Source organism: Ahaetulla prasina, chromosome 14 (genome assembly GCF_028640845.1).
Source record: "Ahaetulla prasina isolate Xishuangbanna chromosome 14, ASM2864084v1, whole genome shotgun sequence".
Classification (NCBI taxonomy): Eukaryota; Metazoa; Chordata; class Lepidosauria; order Squamata; family Colubridae; genus Ahaetulla; species Ahaetulla prasina.
Window position 1 is genome coordinate 11,141,091 of NC_080552.1, and position 19,899 is coordinate 11,160,989.

Below are 19,899 nucleotides of genomic sequence, written 5' to 3' on the forward strand. Positions count from 1 at the left end.
CTGTATACGGTAATACAGGTAGTCCTTGACTTATGACCGCAATTTTCCATAGCTGAGCAAGGGAGTTGTTAAGTGAGCCGGGTCTCATTTTGCAAGCTTTTCCCCCTCCCCTCTCTCTCTCCCTTCCTCTCCCTCCTCTACTCCCTCCCTTCCTCTCCCTCCCTCCTTCTCCCTCCCTCTCTCTCCCCCTCCCTCTTCCCTCTCCCTCCCTCCCTCTTCCTCTCCCTCTCTCCCTCCCTCCAGCTCAACCCCCCCTCCAATCGTTGACTTTGTCAAAAGCTGGCTGGGAAGGTTGCAAATGCAATCAATTAATTCAAAAGCAGTAAACAAACAAAGCAACGTAAAGCTAATAAATATTAAAGAAGGATTATGTGACTCCGGGATGCTGCAGCCATCGTAAACACCTGGCTGTTTCAAGCCCCCCCAATTTTTGATTGTGTGCCTGTTGGGAATCTTGCGATGGTTGTAAGTATGAGGATTCATCCTAGGTGGTCTCTTTGTTCAGTAACTTTGAACAGTTGCTAACCGACTGGTAATTCAAGGATAACCTAGACAAAAACTAGATTAAGGGTCATTGTGTGAATACAAAACACTGGGCTGAGAGTTTATTTGTGTCCTAACCCCAAGAAAGTCTGGCCGATGGCCACAAGATCAAGGATCTGGAGGCTAAATCATATGATCGATAGGTACGGGAACTAGGTGTGTTTAACCTAATGAAGGGAAGGCTCAGGGGAGACGTGACAGCTGTCTACCAGTCCTTGAAGGGTGTCACAAAAAAAGAGGGGTTTGATTTATTCTCTAAAAGCAGGACAAGAAGCAATGGATGAAAACAAACCAAGGAGAGAAGCAACCTAGAACTAAGGAGAAATTTCCTGACGGTTAGAACAATTAATCAGTGGAACAATTTGCCTGCAGAAGTTGTGAATGCTGCAACGCTGGAAGTTTTTAAAGAAGATGTTGGATAACCATTTGTCTGAAATGGTGTAGGGTCTCCTGCCTGGGTAGGGGGTTGGACTAGAAGACCTCCAAGGCCCCTTCCGCTATTCTGTTCCTCTATTAGATTAAGTAAATTGTACAGCCCCCTTGTATCTTGCTGGGAAAGATTGAGGGCTAAAGAAGAAGGGGACGGCAGAGAAGGAGGTGGCTGGATGGAGTCACTGTAGCAGCCGGCGGGAGCTTTAATGGCGTCCAGAGGATGGTAGAGGACAGGAAGGCCTGGAGGAATGTTGTCCATGAGGTTGCGATGGGTCAGACACGACTGCTTGACTAACAACAACAACAGCCACCATGCTGTGGGAGTTTTTTTTGTGTCTTGACTCTTGACCCCAAGAAGTTTTGGTTCTTCAGGGGTCTGGAGGCTAAATCAATAATTTCCTGACAGTTGGGACAATTAGTCAGTGTAATGGCTTGCCTTCAGAAGTTGTGGATGCTCCATCATTGGATGTTTTTCAGAAGAGACTAGACAGCCACTTATCTGAAATGGTATAGGTTCTCCTGCTTGAGCAGGGGGCTGGACTAGAAGACCTCCAAGGTCTCTTCCGACTCTGTCATTTGTTCTGTAATTTAAGATTAAGTAACTTGCACAGCCGCTACGCTGAGGGAGTTTATTTACAGTCTTAACCCCAAGAAACTGGTTGGTGGTCAGAAGACCAGGGTGTCTGGAGCTAAACCATTTGATGAATAGGTTAGGGAACTATTTAGCCTAATGATGGAAAGGCTCAGTGGAGACATGACAGCTGTCTTTCAGTACTTGAGGGGTGTCACAAAGAAGAAGGGGGTCGATTTATTCTTCATAGCATCTAAAAGCAGGACCAGAAGCAACGGGGTAGAAGTTCTTCAGAAGATCCAACCTGGAAATAGAGGAATTTCCCGACAGTTGGGACGATTAATTAACGGAACAACTTGCTTCTCTTGAGTTGTGGGTGCGTCATTGCTGGAGGTTTTCCAAGAAGAGACTGGACAACAAGCCTTTGACCAGGATGGTGTGTAAGGTCTCATACCTTGAGCGGGATGTTGGACTAGAACAGGGGTCTCCAACCTTGTTCCCTTTAAGACTTGTGGGCTTCAACTCCCAGAGTCCCTCAGCCAGCAAAGCTGGCTGAGGAACTCTGGGAGTTGAAGTCCACAAGTCTTAAAGGGACCAAGGTTGGAGACCTCTGGATTAGAAGACCCCTGAGGTCCCTTCCAGCCCTAGGTTTTTATAGATTCTGTGAGATTTCACCCTGGCAGAAGGTTTATGCAGTAAACTGAGACGTGGTTTGTTTCAGCAGGCTTTCTTGGGCAAACAAACCTAGTCTACAAGAAGGCTTCAAGTCAGTGACCAGGTTCACTGCATTGTTCACTACATTCACTGTTGTGACCCAGGCCCAAGTAGGTAGCAGTCAACGCAATCAGTTCAAAAACAAACAGACTTTATTAGAACAGCTGAGAATTAAACTCATTCGCAGCGTCCTCCAAACTAAATCAAAGTTCAAAAGCAGAAGACGCCGATAAGAAATAAATGCAACAAGACAAGGAGCAAGGCTATCAATGTTGTTTTCCGACAAAGAGCCCAAACGCCATTGCTGGTCTTTTAAGCCTTATGAGAGGGACCAGTCATCTCTTGGCCCTACTCCCGAGTCGTCCTCTTTGCTTTAGCTGCTCTTGCCTTCTGGCAGCTCTTGTCATGCGTGCACTAGGAACAGGCTCCTCCTGTTCCTCTGCCTCACTACTGTCAGCCTCTGGAGGCTCCGGAGTCAGCACATCATTCCCAAATGGCCCTGGCCCCATCTCTGCCTCCGATGCAGAGCCCTCATCCGGGCCTTCCCCAGCCTCCAGGACTGGCCCATGTTCTTCCCCAGCCTCATCGCTGTCTGACTCCGCTTCCAGCTCCGCAGGCTGCTGGCGGACCACAACAATTGCAAAGAAGTGACTTACAGTTTGCTTTACCCCAGGGGTCTCCAACCTGGACTTCAACTCCCAGAATTCCTCAGCCAGACCGGCTGAGTAATTCTGGGTGTTGAAGGGCGCAAGTCTTAAACTTGCTAGCTTTGGAGACCCCCTTGCTTTACTTAGCCTGTTTTGGGAGCCTGCCCGTGAGCTTTACAACAGCCCTGTGAGGTGGGCGTGTCCACGGGAAGGGGGGAAGTGACTCAGCCAAAGTCAAATTAAAACGGGGATCCAGACACCCCTCCAGGCTCCTGCTTGAGCAGGGGGCTGGACTAGAAGACCTCCAAGGTCTCTTCCGACTCTGTCATTTGTTCTGTAATTTAAGATTAAGTAACTTGCACAGCCGCTACGCTGAGGGAGTTTATTTACAGTCTTAACCCCAAGAAACTGGTTGGTGGTCAGAAGACCAGGGTGTCCGGAGCTAAACCATTTGATGAATAGGTTAGGGAACTAAGTATATTTAGCCTAATGATGGAAAGGCTCAGTGGAGGCATGACAGCTGTCTTTCAGTACTTGAGGGGTGTCACAAAGAAGAAGGGGTCGATTTATTCTCCATAGCATCTAAAAGCAGGACCAGAAGCAACGGGGTAGAAGTTCTTCAGAAGATCCAACCTGGAAATAGAGGAATTTCCCGACAGTTGGGACGATTAATTAACGGAACAACTTGCTTCTCTTGAGTTGTGGGTGCGTCATTGCTGGAGGTTTTCCAAAAAGAGACTGGACAACAAGCCTTTGACCAGGATGGTGTGTAAGGTCTCATACCTTGAGCGGGATGTTGGACTAGAACAGGGGTCTCCAACCTTGGTCCCTTTAAGACTTGTGGACTTCAACTCCCAGAGTCCTCAGCCAGCAAAGCTGGCTGAGGAACTCTGGGAGTTGAAGTCCACAAGTCTTAAAGGGACCAAGGTTGGAGACCTCTGGACTAGAAGACCCCTGAGGTCCCTTCCAGCCCTAGGTTTTTATAGATTCTGTGAGATTTCACCCTGGCAGAAGGTTCATGCAGTAAACTGAGACGTGGTTTGTTTCAGCAGACTTTCTTGGGCAAACAAACCTAGTCTACAAGATGGCTTCAAGTCAGTGACCAGGTTCACTGCATTATTCATTACATTCACTGTTGTGACCCAGGCCCAAGCAGGTAGCAGTCAACGCAATCAGTTCAAAAACAAACAGACTTTATTAGAACAGCTGAGAATTAAACTCATTCGCAGCGTCCTCCAAACTAAATCAAAGCAAATGCTTCATAACACAGTTCCAACAAGACAAGGAGCAAGGCTATCAATGTTGTTTTCCGACAAAGAGCCCAAACGCCATTGCTGGTCTTTTAAGCCTTATAGGAGGAGCCAATCATCTCTTGGCCCTACTCCCGAGTCGTCCTCTTTTCTTGAGCTGCTCTTGCCTTCTGGCAGCTCTTCTCATGCGTGCATTAGGAACTGGCTCCTCCTGTTCCTCTGCCTCACTACTGTCAGCCTCTGCAGGCTCCGGAGTCCGCACATCACTCCCCGATGGCCCTGGCCCATCTCTGCCTCCGATGCAGAGCCCTCATCCGGGCCTTCCCCAGCCTCCAGGACTGGCCCATGTTCTTCCCCAGCCTCATCGCTGTCCGACTCCGCTGCCAGCTCCGCAGGCTGCTGGCGGACCACAACAATTGCAAAGAAGTGACTTACAGTTTGCTTTACCCCAGGGGTCTCCAACCTGGACTTCAACTCCCAGAATTCCTCAGCCAGACCGGCTGAGTAATTCTGGGTGTTGAAGGGCGCAAGTCTTAAACTTGCTAGCTTTGGAGACCCCCTTGCTTTACTTAGCCTGTTTTGGGAGCCTGCCCGTGAGCTTTACAACAGCCCTGTGAGGTGGGTGTGTCCATGGGAAGGGGGGAAGTGACTCAGCCAAAGTCAAATTAAAACGGGGATCCAGACACCCCTCCAGGCTCCTGCTTGAGGAGGCTTCCTTGCGTCAGCCCCGTGACAAATAAGAAATATGAGATATCCGGCCACTAGATGGGATGTGATTCATCTTCTGCGGGTGGAAATTATGCACCTTCCGATGCACCTTCCAAAAGCCGCACAGGCAGGTTCCTCAAGGCAGAATGTACGGAGGCACCCCGCCCACCTCCCGGCACATCTGGGATGGATGGAAAACTTTGCAGCTGGAAATTAATGGGCGATCGGGCGAAGTTTAGATCTGGAAGTGACCCCAGAGCAGGGGTGAAATGCTCCCGGTTCGGACCGGATCGCCTGATCCGGTAGCAATGGTGGCGAGTGGTTTGGAGAACCGGTAGCAAAAATCCCTGCCCCTGCCCATGCCCAGCGGAGCTGCGTGATCATCAGAGGGTTTTTTTTTTTAACCTTTAAAAGCATTTTTTCTTCGGCCGAAAAAAATGCTTTTAAAAGTTAAAAAAAGAAAACCCTCTGATGATCACACGGCTCAGCTGGGATCATCAGAGCCTTTTAAAAGCATTTTTTTCTACAACCTCTTCGGCCAAAGAGGTTGTAGAAAAAAATGCTTTTAAAAGTTAAAAAAAATAGTTGGCCACGCCCACCCAATCACATTACCACCCCCACCTTGACCAAGCCACGCCCACAGAACCGGTAGTCACAAATTTTACATTTCCCCACTGCCCCAGAGCCTCCAGATTCAGGCGCACGGTACCTTATTTCTCGTCTTATCGGAGTCCAAGCCTCATCACCAATCCCAAAGCTGACAAGTTAAAGGAAACGACATTTCCAGGTAGTCCTTGACTTACAACAGTTCATTTAGTGACCCCCACAAAGTTGCAACAGCGCTGGAAAAAAGCGACTTACGACTGTTCTTCACACTCAACGACCTTTGCGGCATCCCCCCCCACGGTCAGAATTCAGGCGCTTGGCCGCCGATTCGTATTTATGACTTGTTGCAGAGTCCCGGGGGTGGGTGGGTCACACAATCCCGTTTTGCAACCTCCTCACCAGCCAAGTCGATGTGGAAGCCCGATTCACTTAACAACCGAGTGACTTGCTTAACCGGTGCCGTGATTTCACTCAACCTCCCCCCAACCCGGGGGCCAGAAAGGTCGTAAGGTAAGGCAGAACTCATTTAACAGGTGTCGATTTGCTTACAAAACAAAACAGAAATTTCGGCCTCCGTTGCTGCGGTCATAAGTCGAGGATCACCTGAACATAAAAAAAACCCCAAAAAACGTTAGAAAGACAATATCCCAGCAAATTGCAACTTCTTCAGGGGTTGTAAAAGTGTGATGGGGATGTGTCGCCTTTTATATAATTTGTTCCCTGAGGGCCACAGTATTTTGACAACTTGCGTAACGTTGTGTTAAGGTCTTGCTTGTAAACTCTGGAGGGCTGCCCAGACACCTTTTGCAACTGGAGTGGCGGGATAGAAAGTTAAAACATAAAGAGACTTTAGCAACAGCCTAGAAAAAGCTTGCCTGTTGCAAGGGTTAGCTGTGAAATGTGATATATTTGTGTGTGTGTGTAGGACAAACTCTTTGGAACACTTGGAAAATAATTATGCCTACTGCTTAAGGATATTTTTGCTGCTTTTATTTTGCAATTTTTTTTTATTCCTGTTAAGACATAAACAGACTAAACAGCAACAGCGTGGAAAAAGCTGACCTGTTGCAAGGTTAACTGTGAAATATATATTTGTGTGTGTGTGTAGGACAAACTCTTTGGAAAATAATTGTGCCTACTGCTTAAGGATATCTTTGCTGCTTTTATTTTGCTATTTTTTTAAAAAAATTCCTATTAAGACATAAAGAGACTAAATAGCAACAGCGTGGAAAAAGCTGACCTGTTCCAAGGGTTAACTGTGAAATATATTTGTGTGTGTGTGTGTAGGACAAACTCTTTAGAACGCTTGGAAAATAATTGTGCCTATTGCTTAAGGATATGTTTGCTGCTTTTATTTTGCAATTATTATTTTTTTAATTCCTTCGGCTTAAGAACTGGGATCATGCCCGGCTCAGATATGTTGGGGTCCTTAAAACTACCTGTTTCCAGTACAAGATAGTCCTCGACGTACAGCAGTTCGTTTAGTGACCGTTTGAAGTTACTACAGACTTGGAAAAAAAAGGATTTTTTTAATGACCGTTTTTCACACTTTAACGACTGTTGCTGCGTTCCCCACGGTCATGTGACCCAAACTCAGAATACTTGGCCACTGACTCATATTTATGACCGTTGAAGTGTCCCGGGGTCACGCGATCCTCCTTTTGCGACCTTCCGTCAATCGAAGGCAACGGGGGAAGCCCGATTCATTTAACAGCCACGTTACTAACTTAACAACGCCAGTGATTCGTTTAACAGCTGTGGTAAAGAAGGTCGTAAAATGGCTCAGCGTTCACGTAACAGGTGTTTCACTTAACGACTGAAATTTGGCCCTCCGCTCTGGTTACCCAGAAACTTACTTTCTGAAAGAGCAGTGGCAATAGCAATAATACTTAGACTTATATACGGCTTCACAGTGCTTTACAGCCCTCTCTAAGTGGTTTACAGAGTCAGCCTATGGCCCCCAACAATCTGGCTGCTCATTTTACCCACTTCGGGAGGATGGAAGGCTGAGTTAACCTTCAGCCAGTCAGGATCAAACTCCTGACAGTGAGCAGAGCTAACCTGCAATACTGCATTTTAACCACTGTGCACCATGGATGGATGGATAGAAGGAAGGAAGGAAGGAAGGAAGGAAGGAAGGAAGGAAGGAAGGAAGGAAGGAAGGAAGGAAGGAAGGAAAGAAAATAGCAATAGCACTTAGACTTATATAGCGCTTCACAGTGCTTTACAGCCCTCTCTAAGCGGTTTACAGAGTCAGCCTCTTGCCCCCAACAATCTGGGTCCCCATTTTACTAACCTCGGAAGGATGGAAGGCTGAGTCAACCTTGAGCCTGGTGGGATTCGAACTGCCAAACTGCTGGCAGCGGAATGGGACTTTTCGCCTCGAACTCTTGGCACTGCCTGTTTCTCCACGAGGGTTTCACCTCCGCGTTATTATCCTACCTGGAGGCTATTTTGTTTTAGAGACTCAGTGCAGATCGTTGGAGTAGGAGGATTTTTGTAAACTTAAGCGTAGCGTTTCAGACAACTATCTTCAATCTGTGGGGTCCTTGGTGGTCTCTGAGCTTGGTTGTTTTCTTGCAGACGTTTCATGACCCAACTAGATGACGACATCATTGCTAGGAAGGAGCGTGGTTTGCAGAGCAGAGGAGAAAGAGGAAAAGAGGGAGGAGGAGGAGAGGAGGAGGAGAACCTGGGAATTCTTGGTACTCTCTGAACTCGGTTGTTTTCTGGCAGAGATTTCATTACCCAACCGGGCCGGAATAGCTCAGGCTGTAAGGAGCCTGTTATTAGAAACACAGTAGTCTGCAATTACTGCAGGTTCTAGTCCCACCAGGCCCGAGGTTGACTCAGCCTTCCATCCTTTATAAGGTAGGTAAAATGAGGACCCAGATTGTTGGGGGGGGGCAATAAGTTGACTTTGTAAATATACAAATAGAATGAGACTATTGCCTTACACACTGTAAGCCGCCCTGAGTCTTCGGAGAAGGGCGGGATATAAATGTAAAAAAAACAAACAAACTAGATAACAACATCAGTGTTAGAAAGGAGTGGGGTTTGTGGCGTGGAGGAGGAGGAGTAAGGGGAGAAGGCAAAGGAGAGGAAGAGGAGGACTATGGGGTCTTTGGTACTCTCTGCGCTTGGTTGTTTTCTCGCAGACATTTCATTACCCAAGTAGGTAACAGCATCAGTGCTAGAAGGGAGTGGGGGCTCGCTCTCATTTTGTGTGCAAGAGTCTTGCGAGAAAACCGCCAAGCTCAGGGGAGCCCCGAGGGCTCCACCGTTCAACTCTGGCTGGTCTAGGTTCTCTTCGATTGGTATCCTCGGTATCCTTGGATTATTGTAATGCTCTCTACATGGGGCTCCCCTTGAAGTGCACTCGGAGGCTTCAGCTAGTCCAGAATGCAGCTGCGCGGGTGATAGAGGGAGCTATGCGTAGCTCCCACGTAACACCGCTCCTGCGCAGACTGCACTGGCTGCCTGTGGCCTTCCGAGTGCACTTTAAAGTGTTGGTTATGACCTTTAAAGCGCTCCATGGCTTAGGGCCTGGGTACTTACGGGACCGCCTGCTGTTACCACATGCCTCCCACCGACCCGTACGCTCTCACAGAGAGGGACTTCTCAGGGTGCCGTCCGCCAAACAATGTCGGCTGGCGGCCCCCAGGGGAAGGGCCTTCTCAGTGGGGGCTCCCACACTCTGGAACGAACTTCCCCCGGGGTTTACGCCAAATACCTGACCTTCGGACTTTCCGTCGCGAACTGAAGACGCATCTTTTTATTCGTGCGGGGCTGGCTTGAATTGAATTTTATTAATTTTAAATTTTTATTAATTAACTTTAAATGGGGTTTTTTTAGTCTAGTATATTTTAACCTATCAGGCTAATTTTAAAATAAGTTTTTTAATCTGCTTTTTAAATTGTATATTGTATTATCTGTTTTATTTTTGCCTGTACACCGCCCTGAGTCCTTCGGGAGAAGGGCGGTATAAAAATCAAATAAATAAATAAATAAAATAAATAAAATAAATAAATCCTGAATCTCCTGCTACCACTTTCTCTCCCCCCCCCGCCCCCCTTGCAGAACCGCAATCCCTTGGTCGCCGTCTACTACACCAACCGCGCCTTATGTTACCTAAAAATGCAACAGCACGACAAAGCTCTAGCTGACTGCAAGCACGCCTTGGAGTTGGACGGCCAGTCAGTGAAGGCCCATTTCTTCCTGGGACAGTGTCAGCTGGAGATGGAGAATTACGACGAGGCCATTGCTAACCTTCAAAGAGGTGAGCGGGCGGGAGGGGGTGGGGGGTGGGGGGAGATCTCTGGGCATCTTATGTCTCAACTCCGGCAACTTGAAGAGGTGTGGACTTCGACACCCAGAATTCCCCGGCTGGCTGGGGAAATCCACACCTCTTAAAAGCTGCCAGGGTTGAGAAACTCTGCTCTTAACTGTATATTCATAAACTCAGCTGGAAATTTTTATAATCCTGGCCTCTGAACTGTAAATGGTCTCTCTTCTGATTTCTAGCATCAGAAGCAAATGCGTTGGCAACGTTTAAAAATGATGGGGGTCAAGGAACGGATACAGTGCGGTCATAAATATTAGGAAAGGGTCGTACGAATAGCGTCTGAATGAAGTATTAGGGGGAAGAAGAGAATATTTTTATAGCTCGGGGTTGAGCTGCGAAATCCTCGGTGCTCTCTGAGCTTGGTGGTTTTCTTGCAAGACGTTTCATTACCTGACTAGGTAACGTCATCAGGGTTAGGAGGGAGTGTGGTTTTTGGACAAGAAAGAGGAACAGGAGAAGGACTATGGGTTCCTTAGTGTTTTTCTGAGTGTGGTTGTTTCCTTGCAGACAGTTCATTACCTAACTAAGTAATATTATCAGTGCTAGAAGGGAGCAGAGTTTGCTCTTATATATATATATATATATATATATTTGTTTTCTGAGGTTTTCACGGGTGTTTTAAAAGGAAGAAACAGTTGCGATCACACATTGCTCCCAGAAGCACGAAGCTGAAGCCTGAAGATGACGAATGAGACTTCGTCGAAACGTCGCCAAGACACTTCCAATTTTACACGGGAGAAAACCCGAACAACCAAAGACCTATATATATATATACGTGGTATATGTATGTATATGTGCATATATACACACACACACACACACACACACACACACATACATATACATATACCACACTTTGCTCACATAAGCACGAAGCTAAAAACTCCAGCCTGAAGATGCCGAGTGAGACCTCGTCGAAACGTTGCCTAGATACTTTCAACCTTACATGGGAAAAGACCCGAATATGCCAAAACCTATATACATGTACACACACACATAATTTTTCTTTCCAATGTTTCATACTTCTTGATTGATGGATCGATCAATTGATTTGAACACTGCCCATCCTGTCCAGAGGCAATTCAGAGCTATCAGTGACTGGAGTTTGCTTTCATTTTATACGCTAATTGGCTTGCTTGAAATGATAGTGATAGGAAATAAAAATAATAATGAGTACAAAAGACAATTTTGTACTGGTGGGGAGGGGGAAAGGTGTATTCATTATTTATCTTTTATTATTAAGAGATTAAAGGAATTGAAAAAGAGGGGCATCAAAACGCAGGACCCAAAACAAGTAATCAAGACTCACTGCAGTATTTATCATTTAACAGTCTGCACTGGAGGGGGTGCCCTCCCCCAAAATAATGGGAGGCACCCCCCCAAAAGTCAAAGGGATGCACACTCATCTTTATACATTTCAGAAAGGATGAGAAAGTGGTGCCTGCATACATATTTAGAAGTCGTAATAGACCTCACTTCCTGGCCTTCTGTTATCCACAGAGAACAATGGTCTTAGCTAAAAGAAATATTGACATCTCGAGATTCAGGGGCTGGTATGAGAATGTTCCGATAAAACTTACCACAAGCTGCTATCAGCTACGAGGTCACATTCCTTATGTCTCCGTTTGTGAAACAGTCCCAACAGCCAAAAAAGCCAACACAGTTCCAGGCTGCATAAACAGAGGGATAGAATCAAGATCACGTGAAGTGTTAATACCACTTTATAAGGCCTTGGTACGGCCACACGTGGAATATTGCATTCAGTTTTGGTTGCCACGATGTAAAAAAGATGTGGAGACTCTAGAAAGAGTGCAGAGAAGAGCAACAAAGGTGATTAGGGAACGGGAGGCTAAAACATATGAAGAACGGTTGCAGGAACTGGGCATGTCTACTTTAATGAAAAGGACTACGGGAGACATGATAGCAATATATTTCAATATCTCAGGGGCTGCCACAAAGAAGAGGGAGTCAAACTATTCTCCAAAGCACTTGAGGATAGGACAAGAAGCAATGGGTGGAAACTAATCAAAGAGAGAAGCAACTTAGAACTAAGGAGAAATTTCCTGACAGTTAGAACAATTAATAAGTGGAACAACTTGCCTGCAGAAGTTGTGAATGCTCCAACACTGGAAATTTTTAAGAAAATGTTGGATAACCATTTGTCTGAAATGGTGTAGGGTTTCCTGCCTGGGCAGGGGGTTGGACTAGAAGGCCTCCAAGGTCCCTTCCAACTCTGTTGTTGTTATTATTATTATTATTACTATTCATTTGGAAGCTGATTTTCCCTCCAAAAGTAACATAAAGTTGAAAGAAACATTCAGTTGATGTAGCCGGAGATATTAAAACGGCAATAACAAAGTGATGTAAAAAGCCAATTAAAATATTGCAGTCAATTAAAAGGAGTCCCATCCCCTTTAATTACAAGTATATTTTATATTTTATGTTCTTCCACCCTTTAATTAATGTACAGTAAAATCAAGAGAGGCTAGTCTATCAAAATTAAGATTGGAAACAGATTTCCTAAGTACCCTGTTTCCCCCAGAATAAAACATCCCCTGATAATAAGCCCAATCGGGCATTTGAGCGCATGGCAATAAGTCCAAGTGCTTATTTTAGGGTTCAAAAAATATAAAACATGGTAATGACGAGAAAGCATCTTTTTGGGGGGTGTGAGGTGAGACAAATCAGAAAAAAGTGAGTTAAAATTGAGATTAGGGAAGGCTGCCTGGGGTATTTTGGAATTTGAAATCCACCCATTTTAAAATGGTTAAAGTTGGGGAATACTGTCCCTAGGGCAGTGGTGAAATCCAAATTTTTTTACTACAATTCTGTGGGTGTGGCTTGGTGGGCATGGCGGGGAAGGATACTGCAAAATCTCCATTCCCTCCCCACTCCAGGGGAAGGATACTGCAGAATCTCCATTGCCTCCCCACTCCAGGGGAAGGATACTACAAAATCCTCATTCCCACCCCACTTTGGGGCCAGCCAGAGGTGGTATTTGCTGGTTCTACTCAAAATTTCCGCTATTGGTTCTCCAGAACCTGTCAGAACCTGCTGGATTTCACCCCTGTCTTAGGGTCTTGTAGTCTAGTTTTGGGTTCAGAAAAAATATATATGCTTATTTGGGTTACGCCAATTACTCCTGCAGGATCCAAGTTCCGGATCGAAGCCGGGCAAAGTTGCCCAACATCAAAGCAAAACACGTGAGGGACCCCTTGTTGGCCTTTGTGCTGCCCCTCCATGGCATTGAATGAGGGTCAGAAGCAAGCCAAGCTGTGGAGCATCTTCTCTGGCCCCCTGGTGGGGTGCACAGACCATGTTCCCTGTCCTTGAATGGGCGTCATTTGTGTTGCGTTGGCCAAAGGTGGACCTTATGAGAAGGCGTCAACGTTAGCAAGTTGGCTGTCTCTTCTTCCAACAAAACTAGATGCAATTCGCAAAAACAGATGCTTTTCTTTTTTTAAAAAAAAAAAACCACGTTAATTGGAAAATGTGTTCTGACGACTTGCTTTGATTAGAGTGGTATGTTAGGGCCAACCACGGTTACAGATTCTGGCTGATTTGGAAATGCGCTTTAAAAACGAGTCAGCAACCCGCAGCCAAAAAGAATGGGCGAGGGATTAGCTTGCATTGTTCGTAACACCCCTGGACCCTCCAGGATGGTCCGCGTTTCTCTGTTTTTTGTGCAGCTGCTCAAAAGTTACCGTTCTCATTAAAAACATTGTGGAAAGTTGGTTAGGTGCAAAATACAATAACTTTATCGTCACCTTGAATGTACGATCGACATACATTAAAATGAACTTTCGTTGCATATAGACTCTCAAAGGGTCACCACCTCCAAGATACGCTACATAAACATGACAACATAAATAAATACGCGTACACCCACATATATTAAATGACACGGCGAAACAACACAGTCTAGTTCAGATATATACCTGTACGTGGCGTAGAAAAACGAATCTTGCAAATTTACCAGACAGATGGCATATAGGGAACAAAGCTGTTATAGAATCTGGTAGTCCTGCTAGAAATACTTCAAAACATCCTCCCAGAAGCGGGGCGGGGGGGGGGGAGAGAGAGACTGAGACAGAGAGACAGACAGAGAGAGACCAAGAGACAGATTGAGAAACAGAGAGATACAGAGAGAGGGAGAGGGAGGGAGAGAGAGAGAGAGACAGAGAGGGAGAGAAAGAGAGACTGAGAGAGAGACAGAGACCAAGAGAGAGACAGAGACTGAGAGAGAGAGAGAGACCGAGAGAGAGAGAGACCAAGAGAGACTGAGAGAGCAAGAGACAGAGACAGAGAGACACACACAGAGAGGGAGAGACCAAGAGAGAGAGAGAGACAGAGAGAGAGACAGAGACTGAGAGAGAGACAGAGACCAAGAGAGAGACAGAGACAGACTGAGAGAGAGAGGAGACCGAGAGAGAGAGAGACCAAGAGAGACTGAGAGAGCAAAAGATAGAGACAGAGAAAGACAGAGAGACACACACAGAGAGGGAGAGACCAAGAGAGAGAGAAGACTGAGAGAGAGACTGAGACTGAGACAGACTGAGACAGAGACTGAGACAGAGAGAGAGACCAAGAGAGACTGAGAGAGCAAGAGACAGAGAGAGACACAGACACAGAGAGAGAGACTGAGAGAGAGAGAGAGAGACCAAGAGAGACTGAGAGAGAGAGAGAGAGAGACCAAGAGAGACTGAGAGAGAGAGAGAGACTGAGACAGACAGAGAGAGAGAGACCAAGAGAGACAGAGAGAGACTGAGAGAGAGACAGAGACTGAGACTGAGAGAGAGACTGAGAGAGAGAGAGAGAGAGAGAGAGACCTTTGGACAATATTTATAAACATTTTCTTTTAAATTCTTTAAATAAACATTTTCTTTTAAATTCTTTAAATGTAGGGAAATTTTTAAACCTTTCATCCACATATTCTTCCATTATATCCAAAGTTCCTTGCCCGCTGAATCGTACAACGCTTTACATATTCACTTTCCAAATTCCAATTTGATGGACTCTAAATTCTCAACGCTGCTTTTCATTCCAACCCCCCCCCCAAAAAAAACCCAACCCTCTCTCAAACCCTGATTCTTGGTTGCCGAAAACCCTTTTCCAAAGACCGTTCAGAAGACCTCGGGAGAAGAGGAGGCAATTCCTTGAAGGGCAAAATTTGGAACTTTGTGGATTTTGTACACCCGTCTGACTCACACAGCTGCTTATGTGTTTCCTTCTTCCCGACCCTGCTTGCCCCAAGACGGGTTGGATAGTCATAAGCTGGCTGGGGCACATGGGAGCTGTAGTTCCCCTCTGGGACACGTCAGACCGGGAGAGTAGCCTAAACAGACCCCTCACATCCTGGACATAAACTGTTTCAACTCCTATCCTCAAAACGACGTTATAGAGCACTGCACACCAGAACAACTAGACACAAGAACAGTTTTTTCCCGAAGGCCATCACTCTGCTAAACAAATAATTCCCTCAACACTGTCAGACTATTTACTGAATCTGCACTACTATTAATCTTCTCATCATTCCCATCACCAATCTCTTTCCACTTATGACTGTATGACTGTAACTTTTTGTTGCTATCATTAGGGTTAAATTGCAACCTATGACCATCATTTGTGTTGTAAATGTTGTACCTTTGATGAAGGTATTTTTTTTGCTTTTCTTTTATGTACCCTGAGAGCATATGCACCAAAGACAAATTCCTTGTGTGTCCAATCACACTTGGCCAATAAAAAATTCTATTCTATTCTATTCTATTCTAAACCGAAAAGGAGCTGGGATTGGAGACTTGAGCTGAACGTGAGACGACTAGGCAGAGTGGGCGGTGAGATGCCAAAAGATTTAGATTTCGGAGAACTTGTTTTTCCACTCCTGTTGTTGGCATTGCGTTCAATCCATGCTTTTTTTTGTTTTGTTTTGTTTTGTTTGTTTCGTTTTGTTTTGTTTTTTGCATTTTCAGCCCACAACTTAGCCAAAGAGCAGCGGCTGAACTTCGGGGACGACATTCCGAGCGCCCTGCGCATCGCCAAGAAAAAACGTTGGAATAACATTGAGGAGAAGCGGATCAACCAGGAGAACGAGTTGCACGCTTATCTCACCAAGCTCATCATGGCGGAGAAGGAGAGGTAGGCGGAGGCTGGGGGGGGTGGGGAGAAAGAGGATCAGTGGGCGTGGATGGAAAGACTCTGGGAGAAGGCGTGGATCTAGTTCTAGGTGGGAGAAGACCAGGGGTGGGCTTCAAAAACTTTAGCAAGGGGTTCTCTGCCTGGTTGCTAAGTGGGCGTGGCCATGGTGGGTTTGGCCTAGTCGGCCTCCTGCACGATGGTGAGGGGGCTTTTTGCCCTCCCCAGGCTCCGGAGGCTTTTCTTGAGCCCTCGGGAGGGTGAAAACTGCCTCCCCAGGCTCCAGAGGCCCTCTGGAGGCCGGAAACGGGCTTGTTTCCAGCCTTCCCAAACTTCTGGTAGGCCCGTTTTTCATCCTTCCCGAGCCTCCGTGTGCGCCCTGCCCTTACCTGCATCCAAAACGGGCTGCGTGGGGACTCCTGGGAGGGGCGGAAGTGATTTTCCAAAGGGCAGAAGACGCTATGACAGAAGAAGCGCCTCTTCTGAGTGAGCCAGATGTCCTCTCCACCCCTGACCCTCCCCACACTTGGCTTCTCTTCCAGGGAACTCGACGAATGCCAACGGGCCCAGGAGCAGGAGAACATGGATGAAAACCGGAGTCGGGCACAGTTGGCCAACATCAAAGCCAAACACGTGAGGACCCCTTGTTGGCCTTTGTCCTGCCCCCCCCCCCCATGGCATTGAATGAGGGTCAGAAGCAGGGGTGAAATGCTCCCAGTTCGGACCGGATCGGCCAATCCAGTAGCGATGGCGGCAGGTGGTTTGGAGAACCAGTAGCAAACATCCCTGCCCCCCACTGCCCATGCCCATTCAATTTTTTTTTTAATTTGCATTTATATCCCGCCAATCTCCGAAGACTCAGGGCGGCTTACACTATGTTAGCAATAGTCTTCATCCTATTTGTATATTTATATACAAAGTCAACTTTTATTGCCCCCCCAACAATCTGGGTCCTCATTTTACCTACCTTATAAAGGATGGAAGGCTGAGTCAACCTTGGGCCTGGTGGGACTAAAACCTGCAGTAATTGCAAGCGGCTGCTGTTAATAACAGACTGCATTAGCAGTCTGAGCCACAGAGGCCCCTATTCAATTGCCCAATTGCCGTTTCTTTCCAGCTTGCTTGCTTTTCCCGCCCGAATGGTAGGAATAGGTTGTAAAAAATGCTTTTAAAAGGTTAAAAAAAAAGGCTCCAACGATCTCAGCTGTGGCGCACGATTGTCAGAGCCTTTTTTTTAACCTTTTAAAAACATTTTTTACAACCTATTTGCCCGAATAGATAGTAACAAAATGCTTTTAAAAGTATAAAAAAAAGCTTCCGATGATCCCGCGCCACAGCTGTGATCGTCGGAGCCTTTTTTTTTACCTTTTAAAAGCATTTTTTGTACTACCTATTCGCCCAAATAGGTAGTAAAAAAATGCTTCAAAAAAAGTAAAAAAAGAGGTTCCAACAATCCCGCGCCACAGCTGATCACCCCCCCTGCATACACTGTTCTGCTTACCTTCCTTCCCATGCCTCCCTTTGGCGTGCACTGCATGTTTGCAGGTGCACCTCGCATTTGGTGCATGGTGTGCGTTTGTTGTGTCTTGCCCGCCCTCAGAGCAGCCGGGGCCTTCTTACCTGCTCCCGAACACTGAGGAATGTATGCCTCCCGGCCCCAGTCCTGGCTCCATGCCCACACAAACTGCAGAAGAAGGAGCATCTCCCTGCCCCAGCCCTGACTCCATGCCCAGGCAAACGGAGCAGCTAGACCCCTCCCCCTCCTCCACAGCAGGTGAGCCTGAGGAGGGTTTACTCCCAACAACAGCTGATTGGAGTGACCCTCGCATCAGAAGATTGGAGAGGCGGAGGCAACAGAGGGAAGGGAGGGGCAGGCCTTAATGAGTGCTGAGTCATGGAGCCACACCCCATGGCCTATATAAAGGATCTGCTTTCTGGCAGTCTCTGAGTCAGGCAAAAGTCGAACTTATCCTGCTGAAGTCACTTACTGGTCTCCTGCCTGCTCTGAGGACTTTGCTAGGACTTTGGGCAGAGCTGCAGAGGCAAGCCTGATTCGGATTTCCCTGACCCGGCCGTCAGTGGAGGAGTGGGACACGACATAAATTATATAAATTTAAATTATATAAATTTAAATAATAAATAAATAAATAAATAAATGTGCAGAGCACATGCGCTGTCGTGTCCCACTCCTCCTCTGACGGCCGGGTCGGGGAAGTCCGTATCAAGAGTGCCTCTGCAGCTCTGCCAAAGTCCTATCAGAGTCCTCAGGGCAGGCAGGAATCCAAGGTGTGACTTCAGCAATCCAGATTAGACTTTGCCTGACTCAAAGAATGCCAGAAAGAGATCCTTTATACAGGCCATGGGGTGTGGCTCCATGACTCAGTACTTATCCAGGCCTGCCCCTCCCTTCCTTTTGCTGACGTCGCCTCTCCATTTTCCGGAAGCGTGGATCTATCCATTGCATCGTTTCGTCTCCAGCTGTTGGTAATCCCAGCTCGTGGCTGGCTTCAGGCGCACATGCTATCGGAGGGAGGTTTGTTTGTTCGGTTTGTCTGGGCATGGTGCCAGGGCTGGGGGCAGGAGGCATGCCAGGACATTCTTCTGCACTATCAGCATCCGGCAGGAGATAAGAGGGGCCCGGCTGCGGCGGGGGGCTGGGGGGGGTTGGCGAGCGAGGCACAACATGCGCAGCCACAGAACCGGTAGTAAACCAGTTCAGTTTTCATCACTGGTCAGAAGCAAGCCAAGCTGTGGAGCATCTTCTCTGGCTCCTGGTGGGGTGCACAGACCATGTTCCCTGTCCTTGAATGGACATTTGTGTTGTGTTGGCCAAAGGTGGACCTTATGAGAAGGCGTCAACGTTAGCAAGTTGGCTGTCTCTTCTTCCAACAAAGCTAGACACAACTCGCAAAAGCAGGTGCCTTTTTAAAAAAACCACACATGTTAATTGGAAAATGTGTTTGTTTTTCCCCAACAAACCAGCATTGCTTTCCTCCTCAGTTAGCCTAAGAGGGTCTATAGCAGCTGTTTCTCAACCTTGGCAGCTTGAAGATAGGTGGACTTCAACTCCCAAGCCAGAGGTAGCCTCTATAATCTTAGTGAGGCCAAGAAGAACCCCAAACAATATTCCATTGAAAGTTTAAAGTCAATTAAAGGCAAAAGACTTGAATTGAATTGAAAAAAAATTGAAAATCAAGGGACGCGGTGGCGCGGTGGCTAAAAAACTGAATTTGTCAATCAAAAGTTCGGCAGTTCAGCGGTTTGAATCCCTAGCGCTGCGTCACAGGGTGAGCTCCCGTGACCTGTCCCAGCTTCTGCCAACCTAGCAGTTCGAAAGCACGTAAAAAAGGCAAGTAGAAAAATAGGGACCACCTTTGGTGGGAACAGCATTTCGTGCGCCTTTGGCGTTGAGTCATGCCGGCCACATGACCACAGAGACATCTTTGGACAGCGCTGGCTCTTCAGCTTTGAAACGGAGATGAGCACCGCCCCGTAGAGTTGGGAACGACTAGCACATATGTGCGAGGGGAACCTTGACCTTAAAGGCAAGACATCACGCTGGCTGGAGAATTCTGGGGGCGTTGAAGTCCACTTATCTTCAGGCTGCCGAGATTAGTCTGTTCCTGGAGACGCAGTTTGGGATGTGTTTTGGTTCAGAGATGTCCTTGGAGAGAAAAGGAAGAGGCCTTGAGGCAGACATCCACCAACCATTATCAAAACAGAGGCGGAAAAAACATTCCTTAAATCTTAAAAGAGGGAGAAAGAGACTTTGGTTGTCTCTTCTCTAACTCCCTGGAGTATCGGAGGGAGAAGAAGAAAACCACAAATACGTTGGCAGGACTCTGTTGTGAAGAGCTTATCTCCATAGAGTTGAGATCTAGTTTTCTCGAGGTGACTTTTTTCTAATCTGGGTTGACCGTTCTAAAGCCATGCAAGTTCTTCCTGACCTCC

The 19,899-nt window shown here is 46.9% G+C and overlaps 1 protein-coding gene across 1 annotated transcript in view; it reads left to right on the forward strand.

The window, feature by feature from the left end:
• The window catches only part of STUB1 (STIP1 homology and U-box containing protein 1), a 28,703-nt gene that overhangs the window by 4,292 nt on the left and 4,512 nt on the right, over positions 1-19,899 (forward strand). The window contains exons 2-4 of the mRNA XM_058156959.1: positions 9,552-9,750; positions 15,786-15,951; positions 16,491-16,581. Of these exons, the coding sequence (XP_058012942.1) occupies positions 9,552-9,750; positions 15,786-15,951; positions 16,491-16,581 (456 nt within the window). The remainder of the gene's footprint in view (positions 1-9,551; positions 9,751-15,785; positions 15,952-16,490; positions 16,582-19,899) is intronic.